General features: G+C 45.7%; 13 protein-coding genes across 16 annotated transcripts, besides 3 other annotated features; 5 read left to right on the forward strand and 8 right to left on the reverse strand.

Moving 5' to 3' along the window:
- Window positions 1-714: 714 nt before the first annotated feature.
- Window positions 715-1,926, forward strand: TSTA_006300 (zinc-binding alcohol dehydrogenase, putative; the record flags this gene model as incomplete). Its single annotated transcript, XM_002488213.1, has 3 exons — window positions 715-891; window positions 955-1,566; window positions 1,630-1,926. 3 exons carry the CDS (start codon window positions 715-717, stop codon window positions 1,924-1,926), a joined length of 1,086 nt encoding a protein of 361 aa, XP_002488258.1.
- Window positions 1,927-2,756: 830 nt separating this feature from the next.
- Window positions 2,757-3,508, forward strand: TSTA_006310 (uncharacterized protein; the record flags this gene model as incomplete). Its single annotated transcript, XM_002488214.1, has 3 exons — window positions 2,757-2,944; window positions 3,112-3,243; window positions 3,364-3,508. The coding sequence occupies 3 exons, from the start codon at window positions 2,757-2,759 to the stop codon at window positions 3,506-3,508; spliced, it is 465 nt and encodes a 154-aa protein (XP_002488259.1).
- A 272-nt stretch (window positions 3,509-3,780) lies between these two features.
- TSTA_006320 (L-PSP endoribonuclease family protein (Hmf1), putative) lies at window positions 3,781-4,761 on the reverse strand. Of its 2 annotated transcripts, XM_002488215.1 has the most exons (4): window positions 4,715-4,761; window positions 4,510-4,643; window positions 4,431-4,444; window positions 3,781-4,367 (listed from the first exon to the last, which is right to left on the reverse strand). In XM_002488215.1, the coding sequence occupies exons 2-4, from the start codon at window positions 4,553-4,555 to the stop codon at window positions 4,044-4,046; spliced, it is 384 nt and encodes a 127-aa protein (XP_002488260.1). In that variant the 5' UTR covers window positions 4,556-4,643; window positions 4,715-4,761; the 3' UTR covers window positions 3,781-4,043. The 2 variants fall into 2 exon arrangements, with proteins under 2 accessions (XP_002488260.1, XP_002488261.1); XM_002488216.1 differs by having other exon boundaries at window positions 4,510-4,761.
- A 187-nt stretch (window positions 4,762-4,948) lies between these two features.
- TSTA_006330 (uncharacterized protein) lies at window positions 4,949-7,052 on the reverse strand. The gene is made up of 2 exons (XM_002488217.1): window positions 6,827-7,052; window positions 4,949-6,625 (listed from the first exon to the last, which is right to left on the reverse strand). The coding sequence occupies exons 1-2, from the start codon at window positions 6,974-6,976 to the stop codon at window positions 5,183-5,185; spliced, it is 1,593 nt and encodes a 530-aa protein (XP_002488262.1). The 5' UTR covers window positions 6,977-7,052; the 3' UTR covers window positions 4,949-5,182.
- A 119-nt stretch (window positions 7,053-7,171) lies between these two features.
- Window positions 7,172-8,816, reverse strand: TSTA_006340 (adenine phosphoribosyltransferase 1). The gene is made up of 2 exons (XM_002488218.1): window positions 8,082-8,816; window positions 7,172-7,978 (listed from the first exon to the last, which is right to left on the reverse strand). The coding sequence occupies exons 1-2, from the start codon at window positions 8,560-8,562 to the stop codon at window positions 7,824-7,826; spliced, it is 636 nt and encodes a 211-aa protein (XP_002488263.1). The 5' UTR covers window positions 8,563-8,816; the 3' UTR covers window positions 7,172-7,823.
- Window positions 8,817-9,744: 928 nt separating this feature from the next.
- TSTA_006350 (transposable element tc3 transposase, putative) lies at window positions 9,745-10,837 on the forward strand (the record flags this gene model as incomplete). Its single annotated transcript, XM_002488219.1, has 2 exons — window positions 9,745-10,051; window positions 10,173-10,837. 2 exons carry the CDS (start codon window positions 9,745-9,747, stop codon window positions 10,835-10,837), a joined length of 972 nt encoding a protein of 323 aa, XP_002488264.1.
- Window positions 9,844-10,146: a mobile genetic element.
- Window positions 10,037-10,834: a mobile genetic element.
- Window positions 10,118-10,702: a mobile genetic element.
- A 524-nt stretch (window positions 10,838-11,361) lies between the features above and the next one.
- TSTA_006360 (uncharacterized protein) lies at window positions 11,362-12,114 on the reverse strand (the record flags this gene model as incomplete). The annotated part of the gene is made up of 2 exons (XM_002488222.1): window positions 11,362-11,521; window positions 11,582-12,114. The coding sequence occupies 2 exons, from the start codon at window positions 12,112-12,114 to the stop codon at window positions 11,362-11,364; spliced, it is 693 nt and encodes a 230-aa protein (XP_002488267.1).
- TSTA_006370 (aromatic ring-opening dioxygenase LigB subunit, putative) lies at window positions 12,007-13,834 on the forward strand. Of its 2 annotated transcripts, XM_002488221.1 has the most exons (5): window positions 12,007-12,322; window positions 12,626-12,723; window positions 12,838-13,222; window positions 13,276-13,477; window positions 13,543-13,834. In XM_002488221.1, exons 3-5 carry the CDS (start codon window positions 12,841-12,843, stop codon window positions 13,784-13,786), a joined length of 828 nt encoding a protein of 275 aa, XP_002488266.1. In that variant the 5' UTR covers window positions 12,007-12,322; window positions 12,626-12,723; window positions 12,838-12,840; the 3' UTR covers window positions 13,787-13,834. The 2 variants fall into 2 exon arrangements, with proteins under 2 accessions (XP_002488266.1, XP_002488265.1); XM_002488220.1 differs by lacking the exon at window positions 12,007-12,322 and having other exon boundaries at window positions 12,502-13,222.
- A 40-nt stretch (window positions 13,835-13,874) lies between these two features.
- On the reverse strand, window positions 13,875-14,687 carry TSTA_006380 (uncharacterized protein; the record flags this gene model as incomplete). The annotated part of the gene is made up of 3 exons (XM_002488223.1): window positions 13,875-13,956; window positions 13,978-14,258; window positions 14,319-14,687. The coding sequence occupies 3 exons, from the start codon at window positions 14,685-14,687 to the stop codon at window positions 13,875-13,877; spliced, it is 732 nt and encodes a 243-aa protein (XP_002488268.1).
- A 1,184-nt stretch (window positions 14,688-15,871) lies between these two features.
- On the forward strand, window positions 15,872-17,061 carry TSTA_006390 (valacyclovir hydrolase, putative). Its single transcript, XM_002488224.1, has 3 exons — window positions 15,872-16,229; window positions 16,287-16,406; window positions 16,466-17,061. Exons 1-3 carry the CDS (start codon window positions 15,923-15,925, stop codon window positions 16,933-16,935), a joined length of 897 nt encoding a protein of 298 aa, XP_002488269.1. The 5' UTR covers window positions 15,872-15,922; the 3' UTR covers window positions 16,936-17,061.
- On the reverse strand, window positions 17,032-20,645 carry TSTA_006400 (ER glycosyl hydrolase (Edem), putative; the record flags this gene model as incomplete). Its single annotated transcript, XM_002488225.1, has 4 exons — window positions 17,032-19,401; window positions 19,452-20,014; window positions 20,077-20,447; window positions 20,512-20,645. The coding sequence occupies 4 exons, from the start codon at window positions 20,643-20,645 to the stop codon at window positions 17,032-17,034; spliced, it is 3,438 nt and encodes a 1,145-aa protein (XP_002488270.1).
- Window positions 20,646-21,266: 621 nt separating this feature from the next.
- On the reverse strand, window positions 21,267-22,523 carry TSTA_006410 (uncharacterized protein). Of its 2 annotated transcripts, XM_002488227.1 has the most exons (3): window positions 22,155-22,523; window positions 21,836-22,102; window positions 21,267-21,751 (listed from the first exon to the last, which is right to left on the reverse strand). In XM_002488227.1, exons 1-3 carry the CDS (start codon window positions 22,504-22,506, stop codon window positions 21,459-21,461), a joined length of 912 nt encoding a protein of 303 aa, XP_002488272.1. In that variant the 5' UTR covers window positions 22,507-22,523; the 3' UTR covers window positions 21,267-21,458. The 2 variants fall into 2 exon arrangements, with proteins under 2 accessions (XP_002488272.1, XP_002488271.1); XM_002488226.1 differs by having other exon boundaries at window positions 21,267-22,102.
- Window positions 22,524-22,644: 121 nt separating this feature from the next.
- TSTA_006420 (uncharacterized protein) lies at window positions 22,645-23,007 on the reverse strand (the record flags this gene model as incomplete). Its single annotated transcript, XM_002488228.1, has 2 exons — window positions 22,645-22,770; window positions 22,813-23,007. 2 exons carry the CDS (start codon window positions 23,005-23,007, stop codon window positions 22,645-22,647), a joined length of 321 nt encoding a protein of 106 aa, XP_002488273.1.
- Between the last annotated feature and the right edge of the window lie 852 nt (window positions 23,008-23,859).

A 23,859-nucleotide genomic window follows, 5' to 3' on the forward strand; every position in this document is an offset into this window, starting at 1 on the left:
TAGATTAGTAATCAAGGTACCATCGAATTTTGCACGTATATGAGATTATATCCAGTATCAAGAAATACGTACATTAGTGATCAATTAGTAATGGCGATCATCCTGTGTTGTTAGAGTAATCAACAAAGTGAACTGCATATCCCGAGTCAGTCTGACTCGATCAGAGTCAAAGTCGATCTCAACGGTCACACTGGTGGGGCTGATGTCAGACGCCTAACCAGATACGGACTGGCCATTTAGGGTAAGTTTGCCGGGAGAGTGGAGAAATTGGAGTCTATCGTGCATTATTAGTGCGTTTCTTATTATAAAGTTTGAACTAGCCGCAACCTAAAGGCTGACACTTGCATCAATAGAGACCTCAAGGTACGTAATCGACGGACTCTGTCGGCATCTACGTACTCTGTAATTGTCAGTTTATAGTGCCAGACACCAAATTGCCGATTAGACGCCGAAACAAGATGCTATCTCCGTTGCAAATTTCTCGTGAAGTTCATGAAATTCTTGTTTCGTACCGGAAATAGGTGGAAGTGGAGAGGTGAAAAACCTTTGCGATGTCAGCGGCGGTCAAGCATGGCTGCGTGTAGACTATCGGCAGTTAGTATAAATAGCATCAAAATCCCACTGCTGTCACAGAGGATTCTTTCAAATCTTAAAGTTGCTTCAGCACCCAAGGCATCTTTTCAGTATACGTATACACCTTTTATTCCGGTCACCATGAGTTCTCAAGATTATAAGTTCGAGGGTTGGATGGGAGATAGCCCCGCGTCTGTAAATGGCGCTATGGAATGGAGAGAATTCAAGCCCAAGGAGTGGGAAGAGACCGATGTCGATATCAAAATCACCCATTGCGGTGTCTGTGGTTCCGACTTACACGCCTTGCGTAGTGGATGGGTATGTGAGAATATGGTCGTTGCCAATATCAAAGACATTCCTTGCTTACCGATTGACTGATAGGGCCCTACAAATTATCCCTGCTGCGTCGGACATGAGATCGTTGGCATAGTCGTCCGAGTTGGCTCCAAGGCGGAAGGCGGCATCAAAATCGGCGATCGAGTCGGCGTTGGTGCCCAAGGAGAATCTTGTTTAGGTCGCAAGGGGCCCTGTGAGGACTGCGCATCAGGAAATGAGAGATACTGCGGCCGTCACTGGGCAGGAACTTATGACGGGGTTTTCATGAATGGAGATAAATCGTATGGAGGTTATGCGCTCTACAACCGCACCCCTTCCCATTTCGTTGTGAAAATCCCCGATTCTATCCCGTCTGCGGAAGCGGCTCCTATGCTCTGTGGTGGAGCTACAACCTACACACCTTTAAAGCGCGACGGATGTGGCCCAGGTAAATCTGTTGGTATTATCGGAGTTGGCGGACTGGGCCACTTTGGTATCCTCTTTGCAAAGGCCCTCGGAGCCGATAAAGTAGTTGCTATTTCCCGCAAGGGAAATAAGAGGGAAGACGCCCTTAAGCTCGGTGCTGACGAGTATATTGCAACAGATGAGGATGAGGGCTGGGCTGAGAAATATAACCGCTCTCTAGACATCATCTTATCCACCGTCTCATCGGCAAAGGTTCGTGTTCAATGATTCCATGTAACCATTTTCCCTAGCCAATGACTAATTATCGCTGTTTAGATGCCTCTGACCCAATATGTTGGCCTTCTAAAGGTTGGTGGCACGTTGACTCAACTAGGAAATCCCGATGATGGCAAATTGGCTATCCCTGCCGGTGCATTGATCTTGAGAGGTGCAAAATTGGGTGGCTCTGTTATAGGTTCCCCAGGTGACATTCGAGAATTGTTGGCATTGGCTGCCGAAAAGAAGATAAAGCCCTGGATTGAGGAACGGCCCATGAAGGACGCAAATCAAACCATTCTAGACTTAAACGACGGCAAAGCACGCTACCGTTACGTGCTGGTCAATGAGTGGTAGAGAAGGATTATGTACAGATTCTGTCATCTTCAATCTGTTTACCACGCTAACAGCTGCCTGTGCACGGGACACTTATGCGTCCTTCCGTAAATGTGTGTTTGGTCTATATAGTAGCTCTATGCATAATGAGAAAGCTTCATCGTTCTGTCGTTTAGCATGGTACAATGTCACTTGGCCAGCTAAATTGTTCGAAATATCTGCCATATAATCGGAAGGCGCACGTATGGGATGCAGTTGTATCTTCAGGCATTCCGAATGATCACACCTAGATCCTGCATATCATCGTTCCAACAAATGGTTCTGTGGATGAAGTGCCATACTCGGATATATGGTCTTCAAGGTTCCCAAGACGAAACTTAGTTAGGCAAAGTGCTGGAGCGTTTAAAAGATTAAGTATATAGTTAATATTTATTGCATGTTAAACTACAAGTGAACAAAGGAATCTTGAATGGTTATTGGTACTATCATTTCGTAATAATTCTGACAGGATTGAGACAGGATAAAAGTTTTTTTGGGGAGATGGTAGGTCATATGAATAATGCAAGAACCTTGAATGGGATAGTGTGGGAGAGCGTAGTAATACTAGTCACTCATCCGATAACTCCATATACCTCCCCTGTTCATAATCATATTGGTTAAGGCACATATTGATCCATCATTTACAACGGCTTCCTTGAAAATAACCTCTTGGAAACGTCTTAATATACCAGTTGTAGTCGAATCGCCTGATGCTATCGCCGAAGGTATGGTCTGTGTATACTATACCACTTTCTTGTTCTGTTCTCATATCCAGTTACTCCTTTTGGAGCCTTGAAATACAGCTATCAAGCATGGTGAGATTCCCCTATCGTTCGAGAAGCTTGCAAAACTTCCACGGGTGGCCAGATGCACTTCTGGCATTATCTCAAAGTACCGCAATGATGAAGTCATCAAATGGCCTTACGGTGGCCCCAACGAGGATCGGAATCACGAAATCGAATGTCGGATATACAAACACCTCGGCCAGCATCCTCAAATTGTGAAAGTTATTTCTCTACTGCCACCGAGAGGTATCGTGAGGGAGCAAGTGAAGGAACCGCTTTTCTTATGCCTACAATGCCTTCGACAGAACAACAAAGTCACGTCAGCTGAGTAGATGTAAAAATGGTCCATTCAGATGGCAGAAGGTCTACAATATATTCATAGTCAGAACGTTCTTCAAGCAGACATTAGGTCTCAAAATCTATTAGACATGAATGATGACCTGAAATTCACCGATTTTGCGGGATCGTCAATTGATGGCGAGGATGCATATGTCAGTGCAAGTGCTCGTGCTCAGTATCCCTAGCTATGGCAGCGCTATCCGTCGGTAAAAGACGAGATTTTTGCAATGGGATCTGGCATCTACGAAACTTGTGACTTCGCAAAGATCCGACGACGATAAACAGGATCATGCAGTGGAAGATCTTTATGCAGCTGGCAATTCCCTGATACTCGACATTTGATACTCGGACCAGTGATTAAGAAATGCTGGAAAATGCAGTATGAAGATGTGGCGGAGGTTTTGGATGATCTTCGATATCTAAAGGAGCGTCCCTCATAACTGTCAGTATTTTTGCGATATCTCTCCTTGGGGCTACATGATTCTATAAACTTCAGATCTGTTTACTTAGTAACGACATTGATGTGTTCAAAATGTGAGTACATCAGTGTGCTCATCATATACAGTGGTTGCACGTCCAGCCCAGGTGCGTTGTACGCTACTTCTTGTCCTTTCCCAGACGAGAATTTGCATAGCCGGGTATCTTTTGATACATGATCTTAGTCATAGTCCATGAATACCACCATCAACTAGTGTACTTAACATTCTTTTCTGGAGTTGGGACGGGCAATGTACCTCCTCAAATCACAAAACGCATGACTCATGTTGTATACTAAAGTCCCTATATTGATTTTGTACAATATATCAGGAAAGCTGAAAGGAACCAACAGTGTTCATTCCATTGATGTCATCTGCAAAGATTCTGAATTGAGCATGTCCATGCCTCTAAAGTTTTCGCCAGCCCATCCTAGCTTATATGAACCAGATCTCCACCCTTCTGCTAATGAATTGAATTGTGTATATTCAATGAATTCATTTATTGCAAAGCAACAACCTCAACTTCAACCGGCACCCCCTTAGGCAACTGCTTAACAGCCACACAACTCCTAGCGGGCTTATGCGCAAAATGCTTGGAATACTCCTCATTCATATCCGCGAAATCAGCCATATCCGTCAAAAACACAGTCACTTTCACGACTTTTGTAATATCGGATCCGGCAGCAGCGAGGACCGCGCGCACGTTTTGAATGCATAGAGCGGTCTTTTCTTGGAGGGTGCCTGTTTCGAGGATTTTGCCGGCGGAGTCGCAGGGGATACAGCCGGAAGCGAAGATTAGGCCTTGGGCTTTGATTGCGTGGGACTTTTGTCATGCGTTTAGGGTTAGTACGGAGATGAGGGGATGGACGTGAAAGTGAAAACGTACGTAAGGGCCGGCAGCTATACATAACATAGTCAACATCATATTACCGGTATTTGTTCGTTTGGAATGGATTGAGACATACGAGGAGCAGCATCCTGGGCAAAAACAGGAGTCATTTCAGTAGCCATTGCGGAACTCTGCGTATAATTGCGATTGCTTGACGACAAAAGATGCGAACTGTGTAGAGCTAACCGTGAAGTTGCGATTGGTCGAAGACTAGACGACATCAATTGAGAAAGAGTTCGCCGAGAGATGGAGGATATGGGTTGCATTAAGTAGATACGTACAAAGTGCGATTGGTTACTAGAAGAAAAAAAGAGATGAAGGTGACCGAGAGTTGAAGTTTCCCGTGGGGAATAAATTACTCCTCTTCCGTATGGATTGCCCCTCACCAGCGTCAGTGGTACGGCTACAATAATTGAGTTGCATTAATAATCTACTTATTTTTGTCGAAGGGGCCACCTCTCGTTCAACATCTACATCCTTGGGATGATCTAAGAGATATATATCAGCATGCAGTCGGTCTGAGAAAATATTTGTTGACTTGATCAACCTTGAAGCTGAATATCGTCTCTTCCGGTATCGGCTACTACTACGAGTCATGGTTTGTGAAGAAATAACTCTGATAGAGAACAATATTAGGAGTATTCATAGTATGTAAAGAAACCAACGCTCGCTCGAAAACAATAATTGCTCAAGTCATGTCTCGTAAAGGTATATACAAAATAAATATGTAGGTATATAGATAAGAAGAATCACTTCCCGGAACTCAGCTGTTGCATCAACACCGCTGTTTCTTCGGCTGAATATCCGAAAAATACAGGACCGTTGAAGACCATCTGTGATGGGTTGTTTGAGGCTGGTGCAGATGGAGGCGGAGGCGCTGATGTTTGTACCTTTGGCTCTGTATAGGCGTTATCGACCTTGTCCTCCTGGGCTCTCGCATTGCTGTTCATATGCTGCTGATACATAGGAGAGCCCGCCTCCTTCAAAGTAGCATCAGCTGTAGGTTCGGGCTTCTTCATGAATGCTGTATGATCAAATGGGCATTTACCCTTTGGTCGGACCGGTGTAGGTGAAGTAGTATCATGGAGCTGCACTACAGCAGAAGGTATGTCCGAGTTAGTCAGCTTTGGCGTCTTCAATTCCGGAACATGAATAGGTGCAGCAGGACTGTTGATAGCACTGCCCAAAGCAGGCTGATTATGATTCAAGATCGGAACAGGAATACCCCAGGGACGACTAGGCGACTCGCCAACCCGGATTTCTCGTAAAGGACGCTCAAAGTGGCCCACTCTATCCTCCTCATCACCTGCCACTCTGTCTCCAAGCACCTCGTCCTCTTCCACTGTGCTCAATGTTGCTGGATGTGGTGACTTGGAGCTGACGTCTTCCGCCCATTTCTCAACACGTTCCACTGAACTACCGTTCTGTCCTGACTCGGGGAGAAGTGGTTTATGTCTCTCACCAAGGCCTTGAATCATATTTACCAGACTGCCGTACTTGGCGTCAATCTGACGCATGGTAGATTGATTCCTCTGGAACCGAGAAACACAGATTGCATGACTTCTAGGAATTTCATGTTTGTGCATCTCGAAATATTTGGCTAGTTCTTCCGGTGAATGGTCATCCATGTATCGGATTGGACAACGAGCCGCAGAGGATCTAGCAGAGGCGCCTGTGTTGGAGGCGCGGTCTTGCGCAGTAGTGCTTTGATCAGCTTTGATAGGATCAAAAGCGCATTTAGTATTACTGCTCTGCCCATCTATATTGTTGACCGTTGTCAAAGCCGTGCCATTCACATGTCCATTCGTAGTTGCCTGAGAGGGCTTTGCATAAGGACAGCGAAGACTCCCCTTTACACCATTAGAAGTTGTAAAATCGCGTTCAAACAGAGACGAACGTCGAGCCTTGGCGGCCACTACGCAGGGATTATTCGACGTGACCTCAAGACTCGCATTGTCATCTGTACGAACATCTCCGTCAAATGATCGCGAGGATATGATACCCGCTACTACGACATCAAGTAATTGACGCTGGATATGTCCGTGTTCTTGGAGGTTATCAACGACGTCTAAAGGTTTTAGCGATGGGTCTAGTTTCGGGAGAGGTTGAGAGTCGGTTGGACGAATTTGTTCCAATACACTTTGTTCTACATTGGTGAGGCCTCCTTCCACTCGATCGGCTAGTTTCCTATACTTTGACAAGTTAGCGAAAGATTCACTTGGGTAAAAAACAAAAGTAATAAGACAAAATGAAATCTTGTCAGGTAATACATGCAAAATGTCACGGCCGACGCGCGGCTCACGATCTAGAGCTAATTCGAAAAATTTCTCATCACACAAGAAATTGGGCATATAAAAGGGAGGCAGAAAAAAAAAAGAAGACACCAAACTAACCTCGTCATGAGCAAGTCTGACTCTTCGTTGAAGCTCTTGCTCCCTCAAGCTTAACTGGTGGACAGTCACCAACAACGCATCCAGTGCGGAAGTCAGTGTCTGAAGGTCATTATCTTTGTGGGTAGGTTCGAAAACTCGAGCAGGAGACATTATGTGAAGTAATATAGATATTAGAATGTAATTTTAGAAGACATTTCAACGCGAGGACATTTATCTCGTGTTGTGTGTTGACAAAAGAAGAGAAAAGAGAGTCGGTTGGAAAGTCCGAAGAAATACTCGAGGTGGGGCGATCACGTGGATCTGATATCTGGCTGACTAATCGGCCTACTGAGTTGCCTGTTCTCTCTGAGTCTGACAGCTTGACAGCTCGGATTTTCGAATCTCCAATGTTCAGCAATCTATGTACAAAAATAATAAAGTATCCCAACGGTAAAACGTACGACAACTATCTAGTTTGCATAGACAAGACGCACGACATCATTAAGTAAGCAATTGTTGACGAAGTCCACCAAATGGAGGAATCTAAAATGTTCAGACGAAATAAAAGCAAGTGGTGCGATAGTGGTATTATTAAGAGGTGATTAAGCCCTCGCTCATAATGTTTCAAGGAACTGCAGACTTCCGTTTTTCTCTTGTTCGCGGTGGGATCTGTCTTTTTTTTTCGACTGAAAGATCTTCTGGAGTAGATAGATCACGCCGAATAATGGGATTGTCTGGCGGTGGGAATAGTCTGAGCGGTATTGCATGTTTGTCGAAATCATAGTCTGCTAACAAAGACCGCGAAATATACCCACCGGTCGACATTATGATTGTTGAATTTTTGTTGCCTGTAACTCGGAATCCGCCGGTGTTCATCTGAATCTCTCTCCATGATATGCATGCACCAAGAAAGCGAGGTGAAAAGTAAAACAAATTTTATGCCGAAATCAGCTTGCGGAAAGAATCATAATGTCTTCCACGTGTGTGGAGAGATTATAAAAATCCAAAGAGGAAAGGTTTATACCTTTCCTTCTTGTCCATGAAGAAGAGTGAACACAGGAGCAGGTAGTTTGTCTCTTCCCTTGAGGAAGTCGAGTTCCAGAATGAAGACAAATCCAATCAAGGTTCCTCCGAGTTTCGTGACGAGATTGCCGGCAGCAGCAGCAGAGCCTCCTATTGAGTAGAAAAAACTCCGTTAGCAATTGGGCTAGACATGAATGAAATTCTCCGATGAGGGTGCATATTAGACCAACCCCATCAGAAGGAAAACACATACCCGTTGCAATAATATCATCGACAACCAGCACTTTTTGCCCCTTCTTCACCGCATCTGCCTGCATCTGGAAAAAGTCCTCGCCGTACTCCTTCTTGAACGACTCGGTTTCACAAGGACCAGGCAATTTACCCCGCTTGCGCACCGGAGCGAAGCCAGCGCCCAATCTCAACGCAAGACTAGGTCCAAACAAGAAGCCGCGGGCATCCAAGCCGACAATGACATCGGGCTTCTCATGGTATGTCTCGAGGATATGCAACTCGAGAGATCGGATGAGGGCTTCGTGAAGAGTCGGATCGGCGAAGAGGGGTAGGATATCCTCGAAGAGAATGCCGGGTTCGGGGAAGTCGGGAAACTGGCGTAAAGCAGATCGAAGTCTTATCTTAAGACTGGCGAGTTCGGTGGTGCGGGGGGGATGGGAGGTGGCGTGTCCGGACTCTTGGGCGGTGTTGGAGGCATCCTGTGCAGTGATCTGCTGGGACATGCTGAGAGGAAGACGACGGACGGAAGAGGGGGAGAGAAGAGTATATAAATGGGGGGAGGGGGAAGAAGAAAGAAGAAAATATAGGAGGCGGGACTAACTAAGGCGGGAGAGATAGGCAGAGAGGCGATAGAGAGGAGGGGAAGTTTTGCTACAGAAAAAAAATAGAAAGGTGTTCTAAATTTTTTTCCGCGTCTCAGTCGGTGATCTGATCCGATGTATGTAATTTTAGTACCAGTACTTGATACATGTATACGACATTACAGTACCATTCCTGCCACTTTATTAATCTGTGATGCTTCAGATTTGTTTCTTAATTCACAATTATATTGTTTACATCTGTCTATTCGATATGAGCCAGGTGGCTGTATTATGGCCGCTTTTGATGAGAGCGAACGCAAGTTTCCGTAGAACCACATGTACCTGTACATCCAGACATACAGAAATGGATCATACACACCGCATCTACATGAAGCACGCCATCTGGTCGGAGCAGGCTGGCTGTTACAATAAATACAGACAAATGCTACATAGTAACATACGCATCCACCGACAGATCCAGGCCAGTTCATCAAACAGCCTCGACTTTTCTTCTTACACGTTTCATTACGCGTCTGTTTCTGACTCGACAGCATATACGAACAACAACCCACTGGGAACATCAAGGTCAAACAGTCGTATCGCTGTCGAGACCTAGACCAGCCTTTAGTCAAAATCGATCAGTCCATCAGCCCGTCGGCCACCAGTGGCCCTATCCAGAGAGCCCCGCCCTAAAATCAGCCACAAGATGTAGATTGCCCCTCTACGATAGCTGATAATAACAAAGCTGGATTTGAGCGCTCAAATCAGGTAGCGAAGATGCATCCAATATCTTTCACACAGGCCATGATATTGCTGTTTATTGGACAATAGAGTATATTCTTTCTTATACTGTTTCCACATCGAATCGTTGGCCGTTCGGCATGTGAAGGCCAGCGCAAAGGAGGGACGAATGGAGACACTCGACCCTATCATTTGTCGATGCTTTTTAATTGACGCAAATACTACTACGGTTGGGGCCGGTAATTTTGTTAGTACGATTTTTAGGCGGTCAGGCTCCGGGGCTCACCGCCTTTTAAATAGAATATTGACCATCCGTCTGCTTTCAGCCTTTCAAGCCTAGATATATGACATTTGACGATCAATATGGCCACCCCCGAGCCTACCAGCCCCCCTAGGGCAACAAGCGCAGCAGCTCTCGAGCCATCTGATTCCAGGCAGAATTCAGCACGGCTGAATAGGGATGAACGGATCCGAGTATTAACCCTTCGAGATGCTGGATTTACATATCTTCAAATCTCTCAGCAACTTCAAATTAGCTATCGCCAAGTCCAATATACGTGCCAAAGCCAGCAAGCAACCCCTAAAAAGGCCCGTGGCAACCCTCCGAAGCTCTCCGAGGCTGAAGTTGATCATATTATCGAATGGATTACTTCTTCGAAGCGTACGCGACGTATGCCTTATTATAAGGTTATACAAGAGCTTAACCTATCTATTGGAAAGCACGCCCTGGCTCGAGCTCTTAAAAAACGAGGTTACACAATGCAAGGCTCTTAATAAACCTCCTCTATCAGATAAACATAAACAAGTACGTCTTGCCTGGGCCCTAGAGCATTTGAATTGGACGACTGAACAATGGAATCGTATCCTTTGGTCTGATGAAACATGGGTTACTTCAGGATTTCATACGAGAATCTGGGTAACTAGAAAGGCTGGTGAAGAGTTAGAAGAGACTTGCATACGATCCTCTCCTGCACGGAAACGTGGATGGATGTTCTGGGCTACTTTTCATGGGAATAACAAGGGTCCGTGTTTATTCTGGGAGAGGGAATGGGGAACTATTAACTCGGAGAGATATTGTCAACGGGTTATACCAATTATTGATGGCTATATTCGCTTATTACGAGACGATATCTGGCTTCAATTTATGCAGGATGGGGCACCTGGCCATGCGAGTAAGGAGACTCTCGAAGAGCTTCATTCTCGTGGGATATATCCAATTTATTGGCCAGCATTCTCACCTGATCTCAATCCAATTGAAGCAGTATGGAATTGGATGAAGGATTGGATTCAAGAACAATATCCAGATGATGAGCAACTTTCTTATGATCGACTCCGTGAGGTTGTACGAGCTGCTTGGGATGCACTGCCTGAGCAGTTTTTGAAGGAGCTCATTGACTCTATGCACGCTAGATGCCAAGCTGTAATAGATGCTCGAGGTGGTCATACAAAATATTAGATTAGTAATCAGATATGACTGGCAGAATTCATTGGATTTCAACCCCTGTAAAAAAATCGTGCTAACAAAATTACCGGCCCCAACCATAGTACAGTCTGAGTCTGTGAGTCACAGTCTAAAAACGGAAATTCTAGAATTTAAAACATTGTCGCGCTTGACGCTGCTCTTATACATACCCGTGGATTAATTGCTCAAGGAGGGAGAGGGAGGGGGGATCTGTGAGACATATCGGACAGGGATTATTTGTGTGATAGATTTAGCCTGAGACTAATCGTACGGTCCGTGAGTACCCGGGGACTTTTATTAGAAACAATAGTATTCGCTAATATATGAGCGAGTTTCTGTCTATCTTCACCGATCCCTAAGGCAGGCAGATCCGAACGCCTTCTGTATCTTGGTATCTTGTTTTACTACATAAAGCAGCAGGTATATCAAGGTACTTGATTCAAACTGCACATACTATGAGTCTAACCACAACATACATGATAGCCTAACCGTCTGGAAGACCTGCATCATTTGCGACCCTAAAACTTAACATAGCCCTTGCCCTTGATGAACGTGGCGTGCCATGGAACACCACCGTCGTTGCTTGCCAGCTGTGGATAAAACTCACCATGCGCAGGGCCATCGACTGCCATGCCCTTAAACTTGCCGTCTTCGTGACGTTCGTCAGCATAGAAGAATCTATCGAGTTGGTACAGATTAGCGACAGTGTATAAAACAACATGTGTAACGAGGGCATACCGAATTCCCTTAGCAGAGTACAATGCATCAGCAACACCAACCCAAAAGGATGAAGCGGACTTTCCAACACCCAAATTCAACATCATCGGGATGGGGATAATGTTGCTACTCAAGGCGTTTCCAGTATATATGAAGGTCTTCTTAGCCTCCTTGGGTAAACTCTCCCAAGCAGCGAGAGCCTGCTGTGCCGCAACGTACGGGCTAACGGTATTGACGATTAGATCGCCAGTTACCCGCTCAGACGGAATCGACAGCACAGAGTCCTGAACCGGGGGAGGAGTGAGAGTCGCTGCATTGTACACAACAACGCTAGGCGCGGTTTGAAACTCAGCCTTGACAGCTTCAAAGACGGCTGGGATTGACTCGGGATTGGTAAAGTCTGCTTTGATGGAAAGGTAGCCCTTCTCGTTGATCTTGTTCTCTCCCTTGCGAGATGCGACAGCCACTTTGTAGCCTTTACTGGCGAAGTTTTCTGCGACGGAGGCACCAATTCTGGGACCGGCGCCGAGAATGAGAACAACGGGAGCTGCCATTGTAACTTTTGAAGAGAGGAATCGACTTGTGAACGATTTGACTTTGCTCTTGGATCTGGATAACAATGAAGGAGCCATATTGGAGTCGCTTTGGGGGGATATGCCGTCTTATTTATGCCTATGAGTCCAGATATTATTAAAAGCATCTCGGTATAATTCATTGATGAGTCCGAGGATTGATAATCAGGAGCCTGTTCTTTTATTCGAGGTGAGTGAGCATCCAACATGACTCTTTTAGGGCTTTTGTTCCAAGACGGACCCACAAGCCGCGCGGGTGGATCCTTTCCGAGAGTGAATTAAGAACTATCATTGGCCAAATAGACCTCACCACTAAAACCTTGTTCATCCCGCGCGGTCGTAATCTGAATGAAGTTCAATGAATGAGGAGAAGGTTACAGATTAGCTATAATATGCTAAACAGACTTCAAAGCACAATCGGTGCATCGGCACCGGATTTGTCAGCTCAATGTGGAAGATTGCAGCTAATCATCTCGGCGTTGATTTAATGCAGACTTCCCCTCTTCCCCAAACATGTCAAGAAAGGTCAGAAATATGGCGCAATGCCCTCGATTCTCTCACTAATCCGCACAAATTATTTCTGTCCTACTTGTGAGTTTGTGTATTCCAATCATCTACCACGCTATTCCGCAATACACAAACATCTGTCCCGCAAAGATAATAAGTGAGACACTCAATAATTCACAACTCGAACCCCTTACGCAGACCATGACCTCCTCCAAACGCACGCCGGTCTACTTCCTCGGCATCGGCGGGCCAAACTTCATAGGAGACACAAAACACCCAGCCTACTTCAAACTAGCCGAAGTCGGTCAAGAAATCACGCAAAAAGTCCAACCAAAAGCCGTGGTCGTATTCTCAGCTCACTGGCAAGGTGGTCCCAATACAATTCAGATCAACACTGCAGAAAAGACGGATCTGATCTATGACTTTTATGGGTTTCCACCGCATTATTATGAAGTTGAGTATCCGAATAGGGGCAGTAGGGAAGTTGCGGAGAAAGTTATGGAGAGGCTAAGCGCTAAGGGTATTGATGTTGAGCCTGTGAAAAGGGGTCTTGATCACGGAGTTTGGGCTGGGTTTATAGCTGGTATTTCTGATCCCTCCAGACATAATTCCTGCGCATGCTAACTCTGCCAAAAGCATTTGATCCGAAGAAGAACCCATTAGATGTACCGATTGTAGAAGTCTCGATATTCGGTAGTGAGGATTCAGATCAACATTACCGCGTGGGTGAGGCACTACAGAGTTTACGAGATGAAGGTATTTTGATTATGGGCGCAGGCATGGTCGTCCACAATCTTCGCGATTACCGGTCTATCATGAATACGAACAAAGTTATGCCGTAAGCTAGTCCTTGCCTACCTCAAGATTTACCTAGAACTTACATGGTTCTTCTTTTTTTTCTAGATATGTTTACACTTTCGATGAAGTTCTCAAAGAAGCTGTGACCGTTGCTGCAAAGGACCGTCGATCTGCATTGTCTACACTGATGAAGCAGCCTCTTGCTCGACAGGCTAATCCCACTTTTGAGCATATCTTGCCGCTGCATGTTGCCGCTGGTGCTGCTGGGGAGGACGTGGGCGAACGATTGTGGACTTTACCAGAGAAGAGTTTGAGTTGGGCTCAGTATCGATTTGGCAGCGTATGTTGATAATATACCGTGCACTCGTGTAATCATGCTATCAGCTAGATACCAACACAGGATCTTCGCCTTTTTAAATAAGTAGAATTTGTTACATTTAGGATTCAGGAATAGCCTTCCTCATAACACTCTCCACCCAGCTCCTCGGCATGCCTAATTCCAGGGACTCCTTGATCGCTCTATTCATCCTACCCACATACTCAAACTTTGGCGGTCCAACAGTAACTCTTTTTTCATCGACATAAACCAACACCGTAACATCCTCTTCTTGGCCTTCTTCCGTAACAAGCCACTTTGTAACTTTCGCGGGCACGTACCACTTATTGTAAGCACCATTGTCTTGCTCTCTCGGTCTGATAGCGGTGGGAATCTTATTGCCGTACTGTGATGCAGGCGCTGAATGGTCAACACCTTCGTACCCGTCGAGAAGATACTCGTCTTCAGGTGTCATTTCATACAACACCCCAAAAACAACATCGCTCTCTTCTGCCGCCGTAGACAGAGAGGAAGAAGAAACAGAAACCATCTCTCCATGACTTACCTGTCTACCTATCCTCCATTCCTTTGGAGGAATAATATTAGCATATCCCCTCTCACAAATCAGCCATCGCCAACGATCTATTCGCGCAATGGCTAATGGTCGACCAGACGTTGAAGGGTCATGTTCACATCGAAGATGCATTTGTGTTGGAGAGAGGTTTGAGCCGTAGGCAAAATAGTACACTTTCCTTTTTGATTCCGAGGAAGTTGAAGATGTAGGTTGGAAGTTTGCGATGTTGGCCTTGTCGGTGAATTGTTGCTGGAGGATGGTTTGGTTGTGATCTAATAAACGGTTTGTGGATGAGTCTTCGGCTATGGCGTCTTGGGCGACGATGGGTTTGTGGCCTGGTATTTCGGTGGTGGATGACATTGTTTTTTGTCTGTTCACTTCGTTCTGTGTAGTGGTTTGATGTTCCTGGACACTACACTGGGACGATATGGTGATATCCCACCATGCAACAATTGCGTGCTAGAAGAACACATTAGGCCAAGAAAGGAACAATACACATTTAATGTAAGTGGTAATGAATTTTTTTTTATTCCTTACTCTGATTTGTCTCGTTTATTGGGAGATTCGATATTGAAATCTCCCGATGAAATTCGAAGACCCGGTAATACTTAGGTATGAGGGCGATGCCGATGTCGATGTAAATCTTTACCCAAGTCCTCCATGGATTGATGATTTATAACACTTCAAGTTAGCTAGGCGGTAAGACAAGCTGACAAAAAGATTGTTTTACAGTTTCTTGTTCAGATGGGTCCAGAGAAGCTTATCCCAGTACAAGCTTTTGGATTACTCCACATATCAGGTACAACATGCCACAATCATGATGCTCAGTGTCGACCTAGACTCAGTCTAGCTATTCTCTTCTTTCTCCTGTCAAATGCGAATACTCTCAGTGTTGACTAGAATGGTGGTGACAAGTTTGAGCTCAATCTCCGCACTACAGCGAACCCTATTCACCGACATTCGGATGGTGAAAACTATCTAGCATAAAACAGTCTCTCAATATTCAATCGCTAACTCACTGGAGATTCGAAGATGAAGGAAGTGTGAGTCACGTAGCAGTTTACACAAAAGAGGCCAAGCTGTCACGTGGTGCCCCGAGCCCTATCTACAATTCGAGTGACGAATTTACAAGACACAAGACATGCTTTTCATCTTGATACAGCTTTGAAGAAACTCTCATCATAGAAATAGGTCCCTTATTTTTCGCAGGAAGTATTGTTGATGATCCAGTGGAGATGGGAAACTAAGTCGAGTAATTGCCTCAACAACTTGCGTCAAATCGGTAGTTAGTCGTGCTGAGACTACGTAGTACGTGAATTATCCAGTCGAGACTAAAAGCTTGTAAACAGCAGAGTCGTCTAGTAAACAGACAATTAGTCCATATCAATTTAATTAAATCTCCCACATGGATCACGGTTATACGCGGTCTGAGTGGTTGATAAGCCTCAAGGCGGGGTCAAGATTGCTAATAAATTAAGCATACGTAAAAATCCATGATTTGTACGTATATATGCAACCATCTCTTCAAATCTCTTACTGATTCTGCTCCTGTAAAGTTTTTTAGCATTCTCTGATAGATTTGAGATTCATCCATCATGCCACAGCAATTCCAGCAGTTTCAGCTCCCAGATGGACGCAATCTGGATTATTGTGTGAATGGTCCCGAGGACGGAATTCCGCTTGTCTGGCTCCACGGTACACCTAGCGCAGGTATACCGGCTCCAAATCTTGTTACTGCCTGCGCAAAGAAAGGCATAAAGGTTATTGCGCTGTCAAGACCTGGTTATGGAGGTTCATCAAGAAACAAAGGTAGACAGGTTGTTGATACCGTGGCTGATATCAAGTCCCTCCTTAATCATCTTGGTGTGAAGAAGTGTCTTGTCGGTGGATGGAGTGGTGGTGGTATGTGTTCATACCCGTGATTGAGGTAAAAGGAAAAAAAGATGCTGATTGTAGAAGGTCCCCTTACCCTTGCTTGTGCAGCTCGATTACCCACTTGTCTCGCTGCTGTATCCTTTGCCGGTGTAGGCCCTTATGGCGTGGAAGGATTAGACTGGTGGGTTGGACAAGGCGAAGACAGTAAGTATTCTTCTTCCGGATCCTCAGAAGATGGTACCCACTAACATACGCAATCACAGATGTCGAGGAATTCTCCCAAGCACTCAAAGGAGAACCTCAACTCCGCCAATTCTGCGAATCCCATCGCAAGGAATTCCTACAATCTGATCTTGACGGCGTCATGGAAGCAATGTCCACCCTTCTTCCGCCATGCGACAATGCCACTTTGATCCAGAACAGAGATACAATTGGTCAAAACATGATTGATATGTTGCAAGAAGGCCTTAAACACAATGCCGACGGCTGGGTTGATGATGACTTGGAATTGCTTAAACCTTGGGGTTTTGAGTTGAGTGAAATTCGTGTGCCCGTTGTGCTTCTCCAGGGGACCGAGGATAAAATGGTGCCTTTTGGACATGGGAAGTGGTTGGCGGAGCATTTGCCGCAGGATAAAGTCAAGGCTCATCTTCTTGAAGGTCATGGGCATATCTCGATCTTTGAAGGGATTGATAGGATTATAGATGAGCTTATTGCTGTAGCGAATCTATGAGGATCCCGGGACATAAGGTAGCCTCGGAAACCGTTGTTGTCTTGGAAAAAAAGAGGTGCCTAGGAAAATCAATATGTACATTGAAACTCGAAACTCTTATATTATATACAAATTCCCAATCGGAACGTTCTGGCTTTTCACAATCCATCTCCTCCTAACCCCCAGGCCGGTAGAACTTCTCAACAATTCATACGTCTCCTCCCCACCACCAACCATAATCATGCTGATGGGCTCTCGCCGCGGCAATCCACTCGAAGTCATTTGTATTTCTTCCAAGTGCGGCCTGACAAGTCGGCTCTCAGAGGATAGCGCTGCCCTAGCCTGCATCAGGTTCGGGTTCGTTGATGTGAATGGTCGTTGATAATATTGTTCATCGTAAAAGTGCTGTTCGTCGCTGGCGTGAAAGGCTTCCTTGCCTTCATGATAGAAGGAAAACATCGAACCTGCGTCATGTTCTGGGTACGATACGACAATGACAAGCTGGAGACGATTGCTGTCGTTGCTGCTTCCAGAGTTTGGGTAGCCGGGAATATTTTTCAGCTTCTCAGAAAATGAACACCCTCCACGTTTGATGACAAGTACTTGATATTCGCGGGGTACGTCGGCAGGTAAACGATGGTCGCAGAGCTCATCCGCAAGATATATCTTTGACCATGTTAGTCGGGTCGTCGCTGGTTTACCATTGTGTGAAAAAATAGCAGCATCTACAATATCAGGTATTGGAGCTGATCCTGCTCCAATTGAGTTAATGGCGGGGAGTATGAGTCGAGTAGATGTACCGCTAGAGGTTTTTCTCTTGAATAAAGAGCTTTGTACGTTCCCAGAGTAGTGGCTTTCGTTGTCGCCGTCCAAGTTGTTTCCGCGTTCATCACCTAGAATAGTAGAAATATGACCCATCAATGCAGCAAGCGCTGTTCTTACACTTGATGCCGTTGAAATCTGTCCGTTCAAAAAAGTGCCATCATCCGAAAGCGTAGGGGATTCTTGCCGGATAATAGTTTGCTCTTGTTTGGACTTTTGATGGCGAGATGATTTCGTATCATTCTTGTTCTTCGACTGGGTTGATTCCGACTCAACGTCAATGACAACGTCCAGCATGACCGGATCGCGCACACGGGAAAAATGCGGATCGTTCGGACTTAATACATCAAATACGATCTCGCGCGACAAGTACACCTTCTCATCCCTGCCAAGTGGTAGGTTGTTGATCACCTGGATCCGAAACAAATCCGTGTAAATTCCCGTAGAGCCATCCTCGATACCCAAAGGTATATCCTGGACCATTCCAAGTCGCAAACCCCCAATTGACTTGAGCAGAACACCATCCTGTACTCTTTCCATTGACCCCGACCCAATAATCATGCCCGGCAATTTTGGGAAAGAAATGTCCAGTGTGGGCCGTATTGACATCGGAGAGCTCATTGCATTATACGGCACCAGTTCGGGAGGTAGTGTCCAGGGGTAGAAAGTATAGTTGGACGGTGAGAACAGATCAGAGGCAGTCACGCTTGGGTGATCCTGTGCAAAGTCAAATAGGGCACCACCAGCTTCGTTTCGAGTGGGCATGAGATGCAAGCGCGCTAAACTTGCTGCATGGAAGATGTCTGGCCGCGCTGCAGTGGAAGAGAAGCTGAATGGAGGAGGTACAGGGGCGAGCTCGCAAGTGTCGGTCACATTCTCAATCTCAGATTTTGCTGGCGACGATGCAGTTGATCCACTTTTCGGGAATATCAACGGATGGCCCTCGGTTGTAAACACAAAGGGTGCATCCAGCTTGTTCAATAGGTGATCTGGGTCGAAAAGCAGGAACATATATTTCGCTGTTTCTCCAAGAAAGAAGCTTTCCATGCGATCTTGCAACTCGCCTGTACGCACATCTTGAAGTCCGGCCCAGCCACATCGCGTCCAACAGCGGCGTTTAATATCTCGCAAGACCATTTCGCCTACATGGAGATACCATGGATCCTTGGTTGCTCGGTACAGATAGTAAGTTGACTCGATGAATTCGGGACGGCCTCCCCACCATCCGAGGCCGTTATCTATCTCTCCAGTAGCAACATTCCATCGTTCCGGTAAGGCAGAGAACCGTGTCCATAACGCGGTAGCCAGTAGATGTATCTCAGTTGCTTCCTCTATTTTCCCCGCCAAAGTAAGAACGCCCGGATAAAACGCACTCAAGCTGTCTATCCAAAAGGCTCGAGTCGCACCTGTTTGTAGATCTGCTTGCACGTAATGTGGATGTTGATAGCCATGTCCGCGATACAGATGATGCTTGATGGCGTCTTGTGCATCCTGCCAGACTTGAAAATAGAAGCCAGGAGAGTGATGCTCTTCTTCTAGTGATATGAAATAGTTGTCCATGAGGCTCCAGGGACTGCTGGTGTCGAACTCGGGAGGTTCACCAGACGATAAAAGAATGTATGATTTGTAGGCATATTCGAAAAAACTATCAATCCCAGCTCCGACCTATAATGTGTCAGTCTCGAGATAGTCTTCATCAGGGAAGAGCAACGTACGCCTGTAAAAGGTGCCACCCAATTGCCAGTTTCTGCGTCAATTCCAGCACCAATCAAGTCAATCTCACTTCGTCTCAACCAGACAGCCCAGAATGCCCGTTTTGCCAGATCTTCATAACGACCATCACCGGTCAGACGACTCAGAGTCGCGAATTCCAAGATGAGACTTCCTGCGCCTGCGCTGCACGTTTCAGTGACTTCTGGTCTTGATTGGAATCTCGTCGTATATTTCTTTCGATTATCAGACCTTTGACCAGGATATATCTTGCTCAAGGGAGAGTTTTCATAAAAAGGAACACCATGACGAAGGTTCACTCGAGGATATGGAAGTCCTGTCGGGGTATAAAAAGCTGGAAGCAGACGATCCGCCAGGTCACGAGCAAGTCGGAGCAGTTGCCCATCATATAGAAAGCCATTGGACCAAGCGATTCCTTTTGGCTGTTTTGATGACGAGAAAGCGCTCTTATCCCAGGCCTTGGCGTAATCAGCGGCTTCGGGAGACGGGTTGTAACCTCGAACCGGTAAATCGCCGACTGCGAAGAGATGCGCACTGAGCAGGCCACCTAATACACATTCAAATTAGCACCCGCAGAGAAATGAAATATCAATGGTCGCTAGAACCCACCCAACCCTCGTATCACGGTTTCGAAAACTTGAACTTTACTATCCAGGTCAAACCCTCGCGCTCTTTCACCCTGACCCTTGGGACCCTGACTACCATCACCGTACAATCGAACAATCTCCTGTACGCCATTTTGAAAATGTGTCCATGCGCGAGACCCCGTGTCGTTGCTTGATGCCAATATACCAAGAGTCGACAGGCTATCAATCAGGGTCAGCGAGTAATTGCCGAGGACGTCATTGAGTTCGACCCTCTCTGGATGATCGCGATCGCGGGTTAGCGGACCACACGTAAGAGGGCGCAATTCATCTTCCGGAAATGCGTATTTGATATAGTTGTCGTAGCCATGATAGAACATTTGTTCGGCTTGTAATCTGCACCAGTGAAACGAAGGCGCTCAGCAGGTGTCTAATGTAAGCCGTAAAGGAAATAACTTACCTTAAGTCGCGTATCTCATGATCTTTCAATGCCTGCACTCGGACCAGCCAGAGTGCTAGCGCCAACAGAACCCATCTCAGGCACGTTGGAGAAGACAGACCCGGTATATTCGGGCACTGGCATCGCGTGCGCATCGCCAGCGACAAGATATGTGAATCATTGGCTGAACTCTAGAATATCTGATACCTTATAAGCAATCAGATTTTCAAAACCATTTACTAACCTGATTGGAAGCCACTCAAACTGTATACACAGCTTTGAAAGTTCGACGTTGACTGTAATCTATGTAGTTGCTTTCGTGGTCTCTTACTTAAGAGCGGCCAAATTAGATGCGTCTTGGCGGGCTGATAAGATAAGCTTTTAAAGGGCATCACGTGCAGCACAACCCTAAAAACAATAGAGACCACACTTAACTTGTGAATCGGTCAAGCCATGAAAGGTCTCTGTCAATCCTTTTCTCGTCAAAATATAAGTATAGCTACTGCGGAGATTTTAGAAGATCATCATGCTTAAACTTGGTTGAGTGCTGCTGCGTCAAAATATTACACATTCGTCCTAAGCTTACATTCCTGTTGTATTCCCTGATTTCCCTTCCCTGGTTGGATAAGCGATGGAGCGTGTCTAATCTAAGAGAGGAGTATGTACGGTATTTTTTTACAGATTTGTATAGCAATTATGGCCTATTCATCATGATACATGATAATGGGGCCAGCAGAACGATATGTAAATGTGCAGAATGAAACATCGAACGTAACAAAACCGATTATAAAATTCTAGAATAACTTCAGAGTAGATGAACTAACCGCGATTCAAGTGAAACAAAGAAAGTATGAAGGAAAAGAGAAAATAAGACAGTAAAATCGAGCTATCCACGTATGAGCACATGGTAGATAAACTACCGCCCAAACAAAGATATACACATGAGAGTCAGCGTCAAAACACTTGAATTAATAACCCTGATGACTCAAGGACAAACCACGGACATTGGATAAAGAGTGAAGAAAGGTCCTAGTATGACTATATGACCCCGAATCTGACCGCGTCACATATTCATCATGGCGGTCTCGCAGCCTGTATCCATAAACCGGCGACTTGCTGGTTTTGTTATAACCATCATCCTGGGAACCTTTGATTCCGTTCATAGACATAATCAGGGGATCTTCTAAGTCACTCGAGTCTGCAGTACCGGATCGCGGGAAGGACGTTGCTGGGGCCATCGTTAAAGCACTATCGGTGATTCCTGAGTATCTCATCAAGTTCTGGCTGGGACTATGAACTTCGGGTTTCTCTTCGCGAGATAACATGCCACTGGTGTCATACATACTTGAAAATGGAATGGATGTAGAAATGGACTTGGCTCTGGAGGAGCTTAAACTTTTTAGTCCAGAGAAATACACATTTCCAGTGTCTACTCCTGTCATAAAAGCCTGTCCAGAAGTTGTCCCTTCAGCGTCTCTGAAATTTGACGTTGTGCTACTACCATGACCGGATGGCGGGCCACTACTTGTTGGCACTGGTAGGAGGCGATTTCCGGTAAGATCTTCAGAAGAGAGCGTATTGGCGGTTGAATAGAAAGATGGGACGTCAGTAGCTTCCACAAGGTCAGTTGTGTCCATTACATAAGAAAACGATTATGGTCATACTGTAGAAGATTGCATTCTGTGACTGTTCCAACTCAGCCGTCATTGCTGGTGCTGGTACAGAATTCCATGTCCTGCCGCCTCCCAAAGGGCTGTAATACTCAGCCATGGTACCAGAAGCGCTTGAATGTAGGTTATAGGGCGTGCTGTAAATCTCATCGATGAATCCATTGCCGTACACCGAGTCTCTCTGTATTGGCTCGACTCGACTGTGATTCCCCAATTCCGACAAAGAATGTGACTTAGGATACGATACATCGTACGCGGATGGTGGCATAGTTGGAGAGACAATATGCTGGTGAATTCTACCACCAACCGAGTCTGAGCTAGCTGAAGCCGCCAATGATGAGCCCATTGCTTGATATTGAATTGCTAGAGCGCTGCCTGGTGTGGGTAGCAGCTGAGTTGTATCCGGCTAAAACAGTACATAAGTAAGGTTGCTAGAGAGTAGGGAGGAAAAGAAGGGGGAATCTTGGGGAGAATGCTCATACCCTTAGGAACTGGCAATCGTGAGCGTTGGCAGCGTTCTGGCAGTTGATGCATGCCGCACCATCAGGAGTTTCCCCACTGCATCTGATTTTTCTCCTTCGACACCGTACACACTGCTTTGATCAAAATGCTATCATGAATAAGGATGTTGATATTGAGGGTGAGTACATACCGCTAATTGTATTCGACGACGGGCCTGAGTTCGATTTCTACTATCCGGATCGGGCGGACATGTGGAATGCCTGCCAGGACTTGCCCGCATGGTGTCTCGCTTCATACCGCGGTGCTTTCCCGTAGATGATGAGCTAGGCATCTGCGGCATAACACTCCGGTCCTCCGTTTTCATGAAGTGAGAGCTGTGATACATGTTAAAGAGTCTCCACCTGTGCAAGTCGGAGTTGTCCTTGAGGGTGGTCGATGAGCGCATATATCAGTATACCATGGAAGAAGTAAGACAGTCTCATCCAGGAAATACAACATTGTACGAATATTTATATTTGAAGGTAGTAGATGATTAAATAGCAGAAACGCCCTCGTGATCTGCAATAATCCCGGTAACCAGGTGCCTAGAAAGGTCGTTGATATGTCCCAAGAGTTTGCTCTCTCGATTATACGTGATTAGAAAAGGACCCCCTTCAACACCAGTGCACAACAATAGTGCCCCTTCATTTGGTATGAGCATGTTCCTTTCTTTTCCCTTTTCTTTATTTGAGTTGAAGAAGGTGTGGCTTAGTCGCACCAAAGTGGAACTGACATACATCCGTTTGAGCGTGGCCATCTATGGAGAAAAAGTGCTGTGTAAGATTTGTCGATTACCTGGGACACAAACCATTTGGCTCAAGCTCATAAAATCCAGACTAGGAACACAAAATAGCGCCTGTGGTACAGGCTAATGTCGCACTACTCTGAAGGCTAAGTTGGCTTTGAAATGTTTCTTGTTCTCAGAAAGAAAGCTTCATGAGACCAGGCTCGCGCGCAGAAGCAAATATGTAAGATAAGGCATGAAGGAGGATGATCAATGAGGGAAAGCTTCCAGAATGGCTTACCATGCCATGTCAGACGGTCACTTGACCCTTAGACAGGCAAATCTCGCCGTAAAATACAAAAATTGATTGTTCAAGTGGGTCAGCTTGAGCGTTGAGACATCGACGCAAGAGCAACGGATATCTGAAGAGAGACGAATCATTGATATGACCTGCATTGATCGACCTCCCGAGGT

The sequence above is a fragment of the Talaromyces stipitatus genome, genomic scaffold (genome assembly GCF_000003125.1).
Source record: "Talaromyces stipitatus ATCC 10500 scf_1105507295517 genomic scaffold, whole genome shotgun sequence".
NCBI lineage: Eukaryota > Fungi > Ascomycota > Eurotiomycetes > Eurotiales > Trichocomaceae > Talaromyces > Talaromyces stipitatus.